Source organism: Rhinolophus sinicus, linkage group LG09 (genome assembly GCF_036562045.2).
Source record: "Rhinolophus sinicus isolate RSC01 linkage group LG09, ASM3656204v1, whole genome shotgun sequence".
Lineage (NCBI taxonomy): Eukaryota > Metazoa > Chordata > Mammalia > Chiroptera > Rhinolophidae > Rhinolophus > Rhinolophus sinicus.
In genome coordinates, this window is record NC_133758.1 from 64,830,535 (window position 1) to 64,849,282 (window position 18,748).

Consider the following 18,748-nt stretch of genomic DNA (forward strand, 5'->3'; position numbering starts at 1 on the left):
TGAAATTTAAAATGATAAACAATAAAAAAAAATAAAACCAAAATGGTATTAATAAAGGGAAAACTGAACAAAAGCACCGGCAAAGTATAGAACCTAGGAAAACAGCAAGAAAATTCCAGAGCCACACTGGATATTTAAGACAAACCCACCCGCTGGAGAATGGCAACTGTTACTATGAGCTTTCTCCACCTACCTCTGCCTTTGGATATTTTTAAAAAATTTATTAACCTGACAGCAGGAAACTTTACACAGATTGCCCCCTGACAGGGTGCCGGTTTGGTATAAACACTTTGCTATCTTTCCCTTTAGCATAAGAAAATCAAGAAACATGTTAAGGGGAGCCAGGTGCATATCTGGGCAAATGCTACTGCTCCTCCAACAGTCTCCGTTCTCAGGAATCCTGAATAATCAGGAGCAGCCCAACAGCGGAACTGCATCCTCCACCCTGCCTCCTTCACATCCACTTCCTTTTAATGTGCGAATGTCTGATGTATTATTAATCCCCAAACATAAACCAGCAAGGTCCCCAATCAAAGAACGAACCGGTTCTCTCACAAATTACCTGTTTACTCTCTAATAACAAGCAAGGTCCACTTCCAACAGTCACTTATGTCTCATTTTTGAAATGAAACAAAATTTTATTTGGTCAATTCTTAAACAGAATAATGCTGACTCTATAATTAAATCAGGTAATTGAGAAAGAAGGCAATCTACTTAAAGACTGAGCCTAGAGAGCTGGAATCTGGACTGACCCTCTATTTATTAATTATGACATGAACTGGGCTGGGGAAACTACAAAAACATTATAATGCCATGTGACCTTTAAGTTAGAAACACCCAAGACATTAAAAAGACTAAAATGGGATCGTTTTAAGGGATGATGGTACAGATTAATGTAATTTCTAGTACTCTGTCTTATTGCCAGTTGTTTATAGTACCATTTAACAACAACAACAACAACAACAACATACGAACTGTTAACAATCAAAATAAAAGAAAAAATGTAAAACCGTATCAGCATTTCAGTCTGCTAATGTGTTACCATGTAGTAGCATCCTCAGACACTGCAACATTGAACTTTGAACTTTCCTCTTTAGACAGAGGGCTGACCTGAGCTCCCCAGGCATGGAAAAGGGACAGAAAAGGAAGACACTAAAAAATCCCCACTGAATCTTATGTCTCGGATTATGCACTGTCCTCCATTAAAGTGCCACTTAGAAATGAGTGCAGGTCAATGAACGAATATGGTGAAAAGTTTGAACATCACTGCCATTTTACATGGATTTATTTTCTATTTCAAAGCTCACGCCTGCTATTTAAAGTGGATTTATTTATCAGTGCAGTATTACAATGGTTTTCTGGGATAAAAAAAAACACACAGCTATATTTGTTTAAACTCACAGACTCTCACTGGGTTTTTTAAAGAAGTACCTCAGTTCATTAGATTTCCTTAAATGTTAAGAAATGTATCTAACTGTCCATTTTCCCCCTCAGTAGTCAGAGAGCAGCACTACAAGTTTTGTTTGACTATTAACCTATAATTGACTTTTAACAAACACCTTAGCATGCATCCCATTTACTTACAGGTTTCTACTGGTTTCTTTGAAATAACTGTTTTATATGAACTCTATTGCTCAAATTATTTAATTGATCAAAAAATATCCTGTTTTAATATTTCCCTAGCAAAACACACTTTCTTCAGTGAAAAATAGAATTTTTAATTGGTATGATACTGAAATTTTTAAAAATATGAAAGCATGATGCATATTTTAAATAAATAGATTTCTCTAGGGAATTTTCCTCATCACCTCCCAGCTAAGTCCCTCTTGGGCTTAAGCCCTCTGTCCTGATTACGGGCCCCAGCATATTTTATCAGAATACTATAAATACCCACGGCACTGAAACCCTGAGAGAGACGTTTAAATAAAGTAATAAAGACAGTGATGCCATAATGAAGGGCACACTTATGCACAGGCGAGAGGCAGCATCCCCATAAAGTGCAGTCCCCATAATGCCCTACCAATGACCTCCATACTGACCTGCAGAGACCACTGTCTCAAGGGGTGAAAGACAATTTAGTCCTTTATCCTTTTGTCATTGAAAATGACTCCACCACCATAAATTCTAATCAAGTCAAACTGGATGGTAAATTTTTTTTTAAATCTTATAATGCATGTTTCTATGAGAAAGATAACAGACAGGGAAGGAAAAGAACAGCCCTGCAGATAGTACATTTTCTAGCAAGGAAGAATCACTGACCTAACTTTCAACCCTTTTCCAATAGTTCACAGATAAATGACATTGAAAATACCCACTCTTACAAGTATCATTGCATGCAATTTCCTTTAACCTAGAAAAACACAATATCATAAGAGAAAACCAACCACCAATTTTTATTTCAGGTGCAATGTTTATAAATGGTGCTTCGTTTACATCTCAGATCAGGCTTTAGAACTGTGTGCCACAGTTCACGAACAGTGTGCAAAACCAGGAAGCAAGAGACTACTAACCCAACCACCCAAGGCAGTCGGGACTTTAAGGAAAACTATCATGAGGTTTAACTTGAAACAATAAAAATATTCCTAGGAGGAAATTGTCAATAAATCATCTTTCAAATTTTGAATATATATGGGAGAAAATATACCGGGCATGTTTTATGTGGTCTCACTTCTTTGGCTGAGACTGCATGGGCAAACTTTAGTACAGATATTTTTCTACGGATATATATTATTTTTATCCTTTCTGTGGCCATTTTCCTGACCAGGTTGTTGATGCTACCATTTGAATTTTAGCATCCACCTTGACTGAGCCTGGAACATTGAATTCTTGATAGGCATAACTAAAAATGAAGTACCACGTTGACACGAGAGCTATAAATGTCACCGGAGAAACACAGTAACGTCTTCCTTTGAGATTGTTTGCTAAAGTCCGCTTTTGAAAATGGTTTCATATATGTACATCACTAGTCACATATTAAATGGGGCCCTGTGTGGCATCACGCATTTGATCCCACAGCTGAAACCCAGTGAAACAGAGCCAGGTTCTCTGCTAAAATGCCCTGACATGGAAGTCTGTTCTCCAAACTGTTTCCTACGGCTTGGAGCTTAGCATAATACTTCCTGACTAGGAAGTGAAAAAGGAGAGAGTTATTCCACAGACTTTACAAGAGTAAATAATGCACCACTTAATGATATCACAGAGAACTACCTAACCACATGTTTCTCAATGAAATGTGGATTCATCTCTCCTAAGTGTACTTTAGTTTCCATGCTGTTCAATTTAAGCAAAACATTACCTCTGATGTAATTACTCTGTAAAACACAAGGGCGCTTTTCTGAACTTTCTACTTAGGCTGGCACATGGCTTCTGGTTTCTCTTGCTGGTATTCTGAGCTGCTCAGAGCACTGAAACATTCTGCACACTATGTTTGCTTTTGGAGGCAATTAGGTGCAGAGGTGCAATTTAAGGGAGGCATAAAAGGCCCAGTGGTTCCTGAAATTTCCTTTGTTTATCCATAGAGGGCATCAGTATTAATTTTTCTCCTGCAGTTCTGTGCTGAAGGTGCCATACTGTGAGAGAAACAGACTTGTCCTCTGGACTGCTAATCTGCACAAGACACCCAAGGAATAACCTCCAAAGAAGTCCATTTATACTGAAATTTCAGGTACAATAAAACAGTGAACTCCCCTTACCTTCTGGTGTTGCTTAATGTCTCGCCACAAAAGTAAACATATCAAGATGCACATGGTTTGTCTTAAACTGCCTCTTTCATTATAGAAGTACAGTTTTCAGTAATTCAGTGCATGTATTTTAGGAAGGATGGTTTAAGAGAGTATGTTAGAAAATTATTGTTTAGAAATAAACCTGGATGCTCTCAGTTATTCAGGAAGAATGTAATTCTTCATTATCAAGTAAAGAGTATTACCAACACTACATAAATAATCAAAAATCTTGAACACATTCAATTTAAATAAAATAATGGTCCATTAAATTATCACCCATTAAGTGTTACCACAGTTGCTAAAAATTCTGGGAGAGAATTATTCTACGAAGTTTTAGTCAGTTACATAAACTAGAATTCCTAAGTGATATTAAAAAGTGAGAACACAATAGACCCACTAGCTAAGGAAACCTTAGAGGACTTGGGGATGCTTTCTTTCCAACGTGTATTATATTCTCTCTGTCTCAGATTGTCTCCAGTTTTTTTCTCAAGTTTTCAAAACTGTTCATCTACTGATTTTGTCTTTACCTAATTGGAAACTGAAAAATATTGACATTGAGTTTGAAAAGCATGCTACAGACCAAATAAAATTAAGTGAATACTTAAGAATGATAGTTATAAGATGTAAATTGTGCTGGGTTCTCTGTCACAAATTCAGCAGTTGAGAATTCCAAAGTAAGATGACTACCTTCTAAAATCTACTATGATTTCTAAACTATGATTCCTAATTTAACCATAAGATTCCACTTGAGGTATATTTTCCATGAAGTTTTAATTCAAATTTCTTCGACCCTCTTAGATTTTTCAAAAGCTGTTTCTCTACACATGCAAATCAGTAAGAAGTAACATAACAAACATATAACAATTTTCAACTGTGGAAATTTTTTTAAAATGTAGAGTAGCCAAATTAATCACCCCTCCATTGAAACCAATGAGGAAAAAAAGATTATGTCATAGAAAAAATGAAAAAAACAAGCAACAAAACCAAACCACGTTGGGGTTGTAAGTCAAAGTCTTCAAAATGCATTTACTTTTTAAAAAATGCATGGAGAGTTTAGAAACAAATAATCCATTATCTGAAGTTACGTTGAATACACAGTTGATTACTTTTGAAAAGTCAAAGTGCTTAGTATTAGTATACTCAACATCAGAGAGGCTAGAGCCTGGCTTTTGCCTTCCTGTAATTTATAATTGTATCTGGCCTCTCCTGCTAACCCCCTGAAATGAAATGAGTGTTTTGGACATAACTCTTCCTACACAGATAAAAACTTAGACTACAACAAAATATTTCTTTTGAGTGAAAATGCTCAAACCTTAGGGCCTAGGTATGGAAAATTTATGTCAGAGGAGGAATTGCTGCTTTCTGAAGAAAGGGTAGTATGATAGAATTTCTTGAAACTGGAATCTATTATACTCTTAACTATAAAACAGTATTTTACTAAAAGAAAAATTGAAACAGAAAGTTTCTCTAAAACACCCCTCTAATGTTTGATTGAGCTTTAAAATCAGAGAAAATCTCCTCTGTGGAACCTGGCCTAGAGTTGCCAAACTGCCAAGGCTTTTTCTTGCTACAGGTTAAAAAAATAATAATAAAGCTTATTTTTTAACTGAATTAAAGACTTTTTAACAAAGCAGTCTATGCACTGATCTCTTTTTTCTTAAGCTCAGGCATACAACTGTTTTTAATTTGAGACCAAGCAGTTCTCTGCCATATATATATACACATATATGTGTGTGTGTGTATGTATATATATAATCATACATATACATGTAAAACACATATATATAATCATATATATAATTTATATATATAAAATCAGATATATATATCAGGTTAGTATATGTGTATAAACAGGTTGTAGGTATTATAGATAGATATTTAGTGATACAAGTACATAAACACTGGAAAATAATTAAAAGCAAGTGTTTCAGGAGCAAGTGTTCTGGAAGTCGCGTGTCACTCTAGCCCAGAAAACGCCTCTCCAGCAGAGACATCTGTCGCCATCCATCACTCAGTCACGCGCCTCAACAGCCCGCTCGCCTCTCTGATCAGAGACCACAGTTGCTTGAGTCGGCTTACAGAGTGTCATCTGTTTGAATGACAGATGTCTTTGCTGGAGTGGCACTCTGCTTGTTCTTGTTTTGTTTATGAAACAAAGGTTCCTAAAAGGTGCTGAGCTGCCTCTGCACTTAGGCTGGGGCTGTAAACATCTGTTAAAGGGGACAGGGTCAGGGAGGGCCGCCAAGGACCTGTTTTCTTTCCTCATCACCCTTTTAAAAGAAGAGAGAGATATTCATTCTAATTGTGACTACAAAGTGGTATTTCTTTGAACAATTCCCGCAGCCACCTTTGTTTATACCTGGCCTGGAACGACTTGTATTGATATTTTTCATTTCCCTCTCCCGTCTTTTGACTACAGATAATAACACTTCACTCTCCTTCCCCTTAACAAAAGGCAGCAGAGCAACCCGAAACCGAGTCGATATTTATTCAGTAAACGTTAACCAATTCTCAGAGTGGAACTGATTTCCTGATTAGGATTACCATCTTCCTTTTCCAAATAATTCCTAGCCTGGGAATTAGCAATATTTCACAAGTCAGAATGGGCAGCAAGGAAGTTCCTTGTCGGGAAAAGTTTGGAGGACGTCCTCCTGAGCCAGCTGGACCGGGCTTCAGTGGCTTGGCCCCTTCAGGATGCGAAGCTCCTCTTTCTAGTACACACGCACGAGAAAACTGAATGGAGGATGGGGAAGCGGGTGGGTGTGCGGACTGCTCTTCTGGACAGCATGGTGGGACTGAAATGAACACCTAGGCAGACTTACCGAAGAGCTTGCTGGGAGGGTCCTCGCTGTCATTTGATTCCACAGGCGCCAGCCGGGGCTCAGTCAGCTCGCTGTCTGAAGTAGCAGCCTTCTCCTCACCTCTCAGCTCCGCATTCATTTCACTCCGCACTGACAGCGAGGGCTTACCGACTTGTCCAGCTATCATTGGATCCTAGGATAGGGGAAGAGTGAAGGGAGGGAAAAAGTGGCAGCTTCAGTGTGCGTGTCCTCTCTCCCTCTCCCTTCCCTTCTCCCTCTTCCACACGCACAGTCTCCCTCTCTCCTCTTATCTCTGGCTGCTCCCGCTGTTCTGTCTGGCTGCAGTCAAGTGAAGAGCTATTACAGATCCGAGGAGTTCTCCATTACTCCCCACCCTATTAAAGCTCAACTAGCATGTGAGAGATTCAGGAGGCTTCGGAGGGGAGGGAAAAAAAACTTCTTTGAAAGCAACCTAACCAACACAGCTTTAATTGAGGGATGTGCTTTTTGTGCAAATGTTTTTACACCTTGTTCTGTCTTTAACGCAGTAAGAAAAAAGAAAGTGCTGGGTTTGTACTTCAGCAACACACTGAAAAGGAAGGCGCACCCTATGGAGGAACCGCCGGCTATTTTAAGAAGCCCTCTCCCTGGGGGACAAGCAATTAAACCCTGTCCCCAGAGCAGAGAAAAGAGATAGGGAGAAAAGAGTCGGCAAAACGCTGTCACTGGAATAAAAGCGATTTCTTATGTAAATTCCATAAGCGCCCTTAGAAGTTGACTCCAGCCGTCCCAGATTTGGGCGGAAACTAACCTCCAATCAAATGAACATTTCAAAGCAAACAGTACACGACAAAGTAGATGAAAATTAGTTTTAACATTTTTAAAGGAATCGGAAACATACTTACAAACTGTGTTCAATAATTCGAAAATCTAGAGCATCTTACACTCAGAGCATTAAAGAAAAAGAAAACAAAAATCACCTCCAAAAAAGGGCAAACTTTCGGCCCCAATAATTTAAATCTGTTTTATCTTCAGCTCATTAGGAGGGCATTCTAGGATCAGAAATATTTTCCAAGTGTAGTCTTTTATTGCATTTGCAAACCCCGATGCCCAATATTGTTTTAGCACAAATATCAGATGCAGAAGGAAAAGAAAAGCAAGAGGTGCCCTTTTTGCATTATCTGCAGGCTATTTATTGCCAAGTTCATGCCTAAGTGGTTCCTGAGCAGGAAACAGGTGACCAGCATAGGAGCAGGTGGGGCCGCAAGCCCTCTGGTCCCATCATTGCATTGGTTGCGATATGCCTGTGGTTATTATTTTTTTAATGTATTCATGCCTGAAAAGTGAATTTGATATGACACATGATAATCTATGAAAATGTTAATCAATACAAATAGTTTAAGCTGTCATCAAATGCACTTCTTAAGTCAATACTCATACCACCGAAAACAATGTCACTGTCACCAGGGCTTAATTTGCACAGCACTTAAATATTGGACTCTGTGCATCAATGCACTTCTTCAAATACTGTAGGTAAACACATTTTCTCCCTATTTAAGGCTGAAGCACTCTGCACGCAGTTAGCCGAGCTGAATCCTCCCTTTTGAATACCTTGATAGGTCCACTGGAGGGCAAAATTAATACTTAATTGAATCTCACAGTCATCAAAATAATCAATACTTTTTTTATTATTTATTCTTTACAGTCTGTTGACTGTTTCAAACCTCTGAGGGAATGGTGGAAAGGATTCATGGCTTTGAAACACTGTCATTTAACAAGGTAATTTTCAGTGGGGCATTAGGGGTTGTGAAACATATAATAAAACAAAAATGGTGGCTTATAATAGGAAGAAAGAAAAGAATTATATTTCTGCCATCTAACAAAACAGGATAAATAAAAAAGCAAGTGCGGAGAGAGAGCAAGAAAGGAGGGGGATGAGGGTGAGAGAAAGACTGGCTTTTGAAGGGTTTTATCATATCAAGAGCAGAGCCGAGCTTTCATAATGCTGACATTTCTCATCCTGACAATCCTAAACAAGTGGAAAGGATGAGATCGCAGATATCATCTTTCATCACATTCCCCAGCTTAAGAACCAACATGACAGCTCCTCTCCCCTTTACACTGTTAATTACTAAATAAAATACTACTCTCTGTCAGCATCAGATTATTGCAGATAGCAACCACAAACATTTCTCCGTTGTTCCCCCCTCTGGAATGGTGATACCTACCTTGAACTCTTTAGAAAATAAATTAGGCTTGTCTCACCATATTGTGAATATTTGAAATATAATCAATGTGGTCGATTCACTGTATTGTCAGCCTAAATTTGCTAGTGATACATTAGCATTTCATATACTGTGTTTGGTTGCTGAGATTTGGAGTCCTTGAAATTTGGGTGGAAGCAGGCAGAGGGGAAAGGAGACACAACATTTTCAAATTTCTCCCAAATTTCTTTCCTCTGTATCTAAGAAAGAATGTGTATTTGGATTCTTCTGATTCATTGGTGGAGCAGGGTGAGTAGGAGGGGAACACTGTTTTACCTCATGGCTTTGATAGGTATACTCATCACGTGAAGTAAAGAGCTCAGGTTTAAATTCTAGCACATTCTTTTTACTTTACAAAATGTTGAATACTCAGTCTTTCTCATCCAAAGGAAGGAGTGTGACTTGTGCCTTCGAGACATGAGTCTTTGACGCCTCACTGCTCATTTGAGTACCTTTTAAGGTAGTGTTAATGGTAAACATACTTAAAATGCCAGGCACTACCCTTACGATATGCCAAATGTGGTCTTTAGTGTATCCGTGAATATCTGGGTAATCTTAAAACAAGAATATCCTGTTTTTGCTCTATTTGTGAATGGTCAAACTGAATCCAGAATCACACAGAGGAGCTGAAATGCAGCTACTAAGTTCAAGTGCACTCAAATCTTTAAGATGTTCAGTCTGGTTGATGTATGCAAAGCATGTACTGGCAGATGGTATACATTCACTGACCATTCACTCTGCTTCTTTAAATTACTTTTATGTACCTCACGCATGGTTGGGTTCCCAACTAGTGTCTCTTAGTGACTTAAGCTTGGAAAATTCAGGAGTTTATCATTCAAGTACTCATTTGATTTTTCATCTTAGAAAACACTATGTTTGCCATGATGCAGCTGCAACCCACATATATATGTGCATGATATGGTTAAACAGGAAACCCCCAGTGAGGCAGATAGCAGACAGCTTTTAATCACAGCTGCAGCCACTGGGGGGTCCATTTGAAAATGTGTCACAAGCAGTAACCACTGAGTACAGTCCTATAAGTGATGGGGGAATGCCTCTTTCAAGCAGCACTCAGCTTGGAAGTCATTCTCTCTCTGCCAAAAGCGGTGGCAGTCTGTAAAATTCTTTTCTGCCAGAGTGAGGAAAGGATTTTCCAATGTGCACCTACATAAGTGCTTGCAGGGATGAAAGAGAGCTGCAACTTCAATACATGCAAGGATCCCTGCAGCAGCAAACAGGAACAGAAATATCTAGTACAGGCAAAAAAAAAAAAAAGGGTGGATCAGGCGGTTGGAGCTCCGTGCTCCTAACTCTGAAGGCTACCGGTTTGATTCCCACATGGGCCAGTGGGCTCTCAGCCACAAGGTTGCTGGTTCAATTCCTCGAGTCCCACAAGGGATGGTGGGCAGTGGCCCCTGCAACTAAGATTGAACACGGCACCTTGAGCTGAGCTGCCACTGAGCTCCCGGATGGCTCAGTTGGTTGGAATGCGTCCTCTCGACCACAAGGTTGCCGCTTCGACTCCCACAAGGGATGGTGGGCTGTGCCCCCTGCAACTAGAAAACGGCAACTGGACCTGGAGCTGAGCTGAGCCCTCCACAACTAAGACTGAAAGGACTACAACTTGACTTGGAAAAAACGCCTGGAAGTACACACTGTTCCCCAATAAAATCTTGAAAAGAAATCGAATTGGTAAAGAGTTCTTACTAGAAAATCTGAACTTGTCACAGCTACAGTTGAAGAAGCTGGGACTTCTCTGAAATTTGTTTATCAGCCCTGATAGAAGAGAGTGACTGGTCCAATACGAACAATGCCAAGTATGTACAATAGGACGTGGCATATGCCAATACAGGACACTCACAGGGGTCATCAGAGACCCAAGAGCCAGATGGTAAGAAAAGAAGTGGGAGAGGTAGTTTGCATGAACAAAAATTTCACTGCGTCCTACAATGAAAGAGCTGCAATCAACAGCAGAACTATACAGACATTATTTAAATCTCTTTCAGGCCTATAACAATAGGTCCCTTTTATTGAATGCCTTTACCAGATAGGTGCTTCAGATATATTTCAAGTCACCCAACTGTGCCAGGTATTTACCATTTTAGGGTTAAAGGACTGAGACTCAGAGAGGCTAAGTGACTTGTCCCAAAGCCATATAGCTAATAAGTCGTGGATCTGTATTTTGAATCCTAGTAGATGCATCTCCAAATATTAACATTTTTTTGTATTCAGTGGGCACGGGGTGAAAAAACAGAGAGTCATGGCCTTCAGAACCCATATGGGTCTCCCATAACTTGGATTATGGACTGCGAAGGGTGCTAAGTCCTGGAAAATGAATTCCCAGAGCATGTTGTGTATTCAATCTTCTTTCCTTCAGACTCTAGGAACAAAATACTTTTCGGTCCGATGCTGCTTGGGTGAAATCTATGGGGCGATGTGATGTAGTAGACAGAACATCAAGGAGTGTCAAACACCCAGGCATGCATTCAGGTTCACTCTCTTAACATAAATTTAGCAAATTGCTAACCACTTTCACCCTGTTTTCTCACCTAGAAAATGAAAAGGTTGGAATAAGACAGTATTTCTCAAACAGCATTCCACAGAACACTTGCCCCAAAAGCTACTGTACAATAAATGGGTATTGCATCACACCCTCATGGAACATGCATCAGAAAATTCTACCGGGAAAGAAACCGATTCAAGCCTGCTTAACCTAACATTACCCCAAACTGTCTGATCAAGAAAGGCCTTTCCCTTATCACCTTTATTATATTATCTAACTTCTTGAAACTCAGTTTAGAATGTGCCCACTTAGATTACAGCTACTGGAAATTCGCTAATGTAAGTTAGAGCTCTAATTTTTAACGATTCTGCAATAATAGACTAGGAGGCTTCAACAAGTACACATATGTCAAGCGCTTCTCACATTCTAATAACTTTTACCTAATTAATATTCCTTACAGTTCATTTATATACAATTATATATGGCTTAGTATAGACTAAGTGTGCATACTCTCTCATCATATACTAATTCCTGATAACTTTAATATCATTTTTCAATAAAGATGTCCCCATGCACTTCTGTTGTGAAACTTGATTTGAAGAGCAGACATAGGGTACTGTATGAAGGAGGAGAATTCAACTTGGGCTTTTACCAGGCTGTTAAAAATAATACCAGATAAACAAAAATATAATTCAGCTAACCGCCTTCAATAATTTAACCAACAGAGTTTTTGTAAGCATAATCATTCTCATTTTATAGTCAGAGAAACTAAAGACAGAGAGATTATTAACTCAGCAAAGCATCTGTGCCCAGCGACAGCCACGCGATGGAAGTACCTGCGCCCCTCTAAACTGAGCTTGAACTGAGCCCAGCACATTCTTATGTAAGCACAAACCAAATCTGAAACAGGCGATCAGAAGGGCTTTTAGGAAACTGTAAATAAGACAGGCAGGCTTCAAAAATCCAAAGAAACAATTCATTTGGTTTTGAAGAGCCAGGATATGGCAAAGTTGTACTCAACAGATCAATAGAAAAATTATATCCATTATAAAGGGAAAAATATATATATGTTGGATTTCACTCCCTCTTAAAATGCCACATTTCAATTTAGGAAAAAGGGGGAACAAGTTATCTATAGCCGATTTAAGATGTAAAGACAGCATCATGTTTTGTATTTAATTTCTCTCACTAAGAAGAAGTGAAACGCTCAAAATCACAAATAATTAAGAGGAAGAAACTAGACCTTCGTGGGTTTGGGGAAAAGAAAACTTCAAGTGTGTATTTTGTTACTTCATGACTAATGAAGAAAAGCAATTTTTATCTTTCTTTTACCAATTACCACATATTATTGAGTAGGTTAGTTCTCAATATGATATTTAATGTGCTGTAGAATGTTTTCTCTCAAAAGTTATGAAGACTTTCCATTTTTATTATTAATATTTCCTCCCTCTATCAACAATTTTTAAAAACACATCTATTTGACTTTTGGAAATAAGACCATAGTTCATTTTTACTTTTTTTTCCATCGATGTAAGTATACATCTTTTGTTGAAAATTTTGACAATTAATGATGATCAAAAGGACTATAAATCTACCCACCACTGCTTATTTTATTTTAAATGTCACTTCCTACACTGAAAACAAAAATTGTTTTGAGGAAACCAGAAAATCTCACATTTTTAGCAAATAATAAACAGACAGAAATTTACATTATAATGAACTTAATTACAAACCTTACACATACATACTGTTGATTTTCACAGCAAAATGTTGATCCCAACCTGTTTTTCTTTCCTCAGCCTAATATTCTCAACTGCTATGTATTTCCCCATCTCTCACTTTACAGTCAGTGTGGCTGAAATTTTACTTAATCCCATCCCGAAATAAAGGAAAAGTCTGTGAAAATCAAGCCGGACACTGAAAATCCAAAATGAATGCTGGTCTTGGAGTGTGCAGTACGGAGGAACTTTCAGGAGACTCATGGCTGCTCCCTGATTTAGCACTAAGCACCTGCATGACCATGAGGGAATCACCATCTCTTCCATCTTGTTTTCCATACCAACATGGCTTTCTATAGCTTAAGGGTGATAGTGTGAGATTAGAGTGAGGTAACGTACAGATAATGTATATGAATATGTTTTGAAAGATAGAAAGTGCTATATTGATAGACCACTTTCCATCGTACAACTTCCCACATGAAGGCATATAATTGACTGTGTGTTCCTTTTCTCCCCTGCTCTAGCTTGGAACAGGAGAACATGTCGTAGTGGATGCTTTGGTGTGCTGTCCAGAGCCCCTTTTAAGGACCAACACACTCATTTCTCCTCCACCAGGTATGCTGATCGAGGATGGATCACAGTTGGGTCCATTGCTAGGACATGCCTTTGCCTGAAGGGACTGTCTCTCCAAAGTCATGTCCTTTCCACAGGGGCAGCCTACATTTTGCCTTATGGTCTTCAAAACCTAAAATATTTACTGTCTGCTTCTTTACAAAAAAGGTTTTTAGACCCTTGAGCTCCACCCTAGGTTCAGTCAATTCCCTTAATCAGTATTCATGTGCCAGGGCTAGCATTTAATCAGAAATGCCCCACTCTAGGCGTGGCTCCCACAAACTCTTTAGCTACGTCAGTTCCCTTTACTGTTCTCTGTCCACCACTCCCTCACCCTGCATTTTGCTGATTAGTATAATTTGTATTAGAGTTAAATTAATGATTTGATCAGCATTAATAAAGGTTGAAATATGTATTAGCTAAAGTATTTTGGAGACAACACTCCCCACACTTGTGTGGAACCAAAGAATAAGAATCTAGCAAGTCTTGTGGTCTATGTATCTGGGGCCAGGGAACGAAGGCTTGATCCCCAAACCATCCCATGTCCAGTCTTTGGGTCAGAGAGTTCTAGTTGCCTGATGGTGACTGCAAGAGAAACAGACCTTGCTTCTAGAATGTTTCTGTATCTGCCTTAATGAACCTTCCATGCAAGGTGTGTAAGGTTCACTGGAAATGAGAATTATGACTTCATTAAGCTTACAGACAGATTGAACTTATTTTGGGATAGTTTGTTAATAAAAGTGTACTTAATAATGTATGGCAGCTTTTGGTCTCAGAGCTCATTATCATTATAACCAGGTAGCAAGGCTTTGGGGATGTAGCAAGCCCTTACCCATTTCTAAGCATTACTGACTACCATGATCTACCAAAAAGAACCCAAAAGTTGTGCCTACGAAGTTGGTGCAAGCCATCTGCAACCCAACCCTCTCTAATGGATTATGACCCATAACTAGGTGAACACAGCCTTAGGGGCAGACTAGGTCATTATGGAGTGAAATAGGGTGTAGAGCACCTGTTCAGAAGATGTCCTGGGCAAATCACACTATTTGCTGCCCCTACCAATCCCTAACACTTTATCTAGGGGATATTTATTAGGTGAATATTCAGAATCATAGGATAAAATGAGACTGCAAAATATCTGATGTGCTTTGGTGTCAGGATGGTATTTCATCTAAGTGCGTACCTGTGGGCACAGTTTAAGAGTCTCTTGTCTCTTTGTTGAACCTCAGATATGTATGCAATCTCCTGCTCCCCTGTCAGTCACCACCTAGGGTCTCTAGCTTTCTCCGAATACCATCATGAGTGATGCATCTTCTTAACTATGCTTATACTCTAGAGACAACTCCAATTAAAGATGAAAGCATCAGACACAGCTGTATTTAAACAAAACAAGCAAATAATACAAGCAAAACAGCTCATCAATGCACACGTATAGGTTGAAATGACAATAACCAGTCAAACAAGAGTCTGACAGTTCTGGACTTCTACAAAGCATCTCCTCACCTAGATCATCACCTTGAACCTCTATAGCTCCTTTGCCCCCAAGAGGTTAAAATGATTGTATGGATGATGCTTCATGTATACTTATCTGGGAAGAAAGGGAGACACTGGTATTGACAACCTAATAGCTCCATCAATTCAGCTTCTGCTGCCTTTGTGAAAAAGCATCAATAAGAGTTCAAACCAGGCTCCTCTGGACCTGGTTCTTTGGTAATGGGGTTATACAGCAGTATCGACATTGCATACACATACCCTATATTCATACATTCTTCATAATCTGATGGCTTCCCACAGGCATCAGAATTTAATCAGAATAAAATGCAGATTAAAGTGAATTTGCATTTAGTGATTGAAATGTACATCCAACCTCTATCCTAAAAAAAGCTTACTTTCAGCATCTTAGAAATTCTAACAGAGGTACTTAATTAATGTGTGTGTGTGTATATATATATGTATACACATTTTAAGAAAGGAAAACTGTATTAAAATTCTAATATTCAATATATACCGACAACAAAAGATGAATGCAAGTCACGTTTGACTTCTGCAATTACAAGAGATGCTCAAAGTAGTTACCATCAGCATCCAGACACTTCTGATTATGGGGAGCTACTGCTTGAGCAACGTTGACCAAAGCATCCACTTGTATACACCTTTTTGGCACCCCCAGTGTGTGTGTATATATATATATATATACACATTTTAAGAAAGGAAAACTGTATTAAAATTGTAATATTCAATATACACTGATAACAAAAGATGAATACAAGTCACGTTTGACTTCTGCAATTACAAGAGATGCTCAAAGTGGTTACCATCAGCATCCAGACACTTCTGATTACGGCAAATTACTGCTTGAGCAACATTGACCAAAGTGTCCACTTGTATACATTTTTGGCACCCCAGTGTGTGTGTATATATATATATATATACATTTTATGAAAGGAAAACTGTATTAAAATTGTAATACTCAGTATATACCAATAACAAAGGATGAATACAAGTCACGTTTGACTTCTGCAATTACAAGAGATGCTCAAAGTGCTTACCATCCGCATCCAGACACTTCTGATTACGGCAAACTACTGCTTGAGCAACGTTGACCAAAGTGTCCACTTGTATACATTTTTGGCACCCCAGTGTGTGTGTATATATATATATATAATTTCTTATAAATCAAACTGCGTAGAAATCCCCAAATATTTTTACTGAATTAAACTGCACAAATTTTGAGAAATCCTGTTGTCTCTTCTGCTCAGTGAATAGAAGCTTCAAAGAAGACACTGGAACTTGGATTATAGCCCAAATATGCCACAAGCAATACAATAGTATAATTAATTGTCCTTTATTGGCAAACTATTAACTTTGATAAGCTTATCTGAAAACTATTTTTTTTCTAAACTATACATGAGTACAGGATAACTACATTAAGTGATGTATAGATAGCAGGGAAATAAAGTGTATTATTATAAATTAGCCATTATTAATTTTATGATAAAGAAAATACATGCATACTAAAAATTTAGTAGGACAATTTGAAGTTTCATATGAACTCAAGAGAAAATATGGCAAACATACCATAGACACACACAAATGTTTCACATGAGTAGCATCACATTTATTCAGTGTGCATGCGTAGTGCCTAAGAACAAAAACACAGGGAAACAAAAAGAAGGCATGGACCTGATAAGAAAATGAAAAATGTGCAATGTTATTTTAAAACACTGCATTAATGTTAATCTTTATATATGTGTTTCTTGGCTTTCAGAAACTTTTATCACAGTTGAAGGGTTGTTGTTTTTTTTCTCATTAATAGGATGAAATTAAAGTAACACAAGATATTTGGAAAGTGTATCTCTCTGGAAAACACTGATTACTTTACAGAAAACGATGAAATACTAAACAAAGTGCTAATGAATGCCAAACACTATAGAGTAGGACAAACACATTCATTAAATTGTTAAATGGTTTCATGTTGGTTATCGTTGGTACATTATAAGTGTCCTTAACATACCTTAATATTCTACCTCATTCTCAGGCTAAATTAACAGGTTTTATTTTAGTAATTTACTGAGAATACTTTTAAGCATCTTAGTAAATGAAGATTTCATTATAGGATTCCATTTTCAAATGGTTTTCATTAGAGCAAACTTCTTAAGCATTTATTAGGTTGGTGGTACAAAAGTAATTGCGGTTTTTGCAATTATTTTTAATTTTTCAAACAGCAGTTACTTTTGTACCAACCTAATAGTTTATGTGTAATGATATTACTTAGATTCTCTAATTGTAATCTATAAATTTTTCCTCATATTTTCAAATAGTTTTTATGGTAGTGAAGTGTTCTAATAAAAGTGACTGATACCATATTAGATATGTTGTTCCAGCTAGCTAATTTTTTAATTAAAATAAAAGGCAATGTATTTTTGCCACATCTAGGACCTTAAGAGCACTTTAAAAGGAAAGACTGTAAAGAAGTTTGAGCATGAATTTTCTTTTAAATTCTCAAAGAAAATATAGACATTCATGTAACATACTAAGATATTTACAAAAGTAGCAGCTAACTATTAGAAAGAGCTGTCAGGAACTATGTATCTTTATTAGGTGGGTTTTAAAAATGATCTTTGAATACTTACAAAAAAAATTAATTTCCATTTCCATTTCTCTGAGCATGACAAACTTTCTTCTACCTAAAGAGATAGAGTATTTTTGTTTCTGACCTCTATGTCCACACTAAAAAGGCTTAGTCCATTTTTGATAGCACAATAGTGTCACAATACAGAGTAAGAGCTGTTAGCAAACTAGTGTGCCTTTGTTTCATATTTTTATGAAAGCTGACTTTGAGAATCAGAAGGTGGGAGTTTACATTTAAAATATTGAGTCAGGTCAACATGTTTAATGAACAGATAAGCCCCCATACTGCCAAAGCCCAAATACTCCTGTATGAATTAATATAAATATTACTTAAAGGTACTCCCAAAGAAAGGTCCAGTGTTGGCAGATTTAGAACCTCCTTCAGGCTCATAGCATAGGGTATGTGTGCAACTGGAAAACACCATATTGAAACAAATTATGCTCATTTTATTTCCCTCTAAAAGAAAAGAAACTTGAAATTTAAAATGATAAACAATAAAAAAAAATAAAACCAAAATGGTATTAATAAAGGAAAACTGAACAAAAGCACCGCAAAGTATAGAACCTAGGAAAACAGCAAGAAAATTCCAGAGCCACACTGGATATTTAAGACAAACCCACCCGCTGGAGAATGGCAACTGTTACTATGAGCTTTCTCCACCTACCTCTGCCTTTGGATATTTTTAAAAAATTTATTAACCTGACAGCAGGAAACTTTACACAGATTGCCCCCTGACAGGGTGCCGGTTTGGTATAAACACTTTGCTATCTTTCCCTTTAGCATAAGAAAATCAAGAAACATGTTAAGGGGAGCCAGGTGCATATCTGGGCAAATGCTACTGCTCCTCCAACAGTCTCCGTTCTCAGGAATCCTGAATAATCAGGAGCAGCCCAACAGCGGAACTGCATCCTCCACCCTGCCTCCTTCACATCCACTTCCTTTTTAATGTGCGAATGTCTGATGTATTATTAATCCCCAAACATAAACCAGCAAGGT

The 18,748-nt window shown here is 37.9% G+C and overlaps 1 protein-coding gene across 6 annotated transcripts in view; it reads right to left on the reverse strand.

Moving 5' to 3' along the window:
* Window positions 1–18,748, reverse strand: part of POU6F2 (POU class 6 homeobox 2) — a 485,143-nt gene that overhangs the window by 362,230 nt on the left and 104,165 nt on the right. For 5 of the 6 annotated variants that reach the window (XM_074340527.1, XM_074340528.1, XM_074340526.1 and 2 more), the window contains exon 2: window positions 6,545–6,716. In XM_074340527.1, coding sequence (XP_074196628.1) covers window positions 6,545–6,710 — 166 coding nt within the window. In that variant the 5' untranslated portion in view covers window positions 6,711–6,716. Of the gene's footprint in view, window positions 1–6,544; window positions 6,717–6,813; window positions 6,953–18,748 lie in introns of those variants that run through there. The other variant, XM_019710251.2, reaches the window with a different exon arrangement.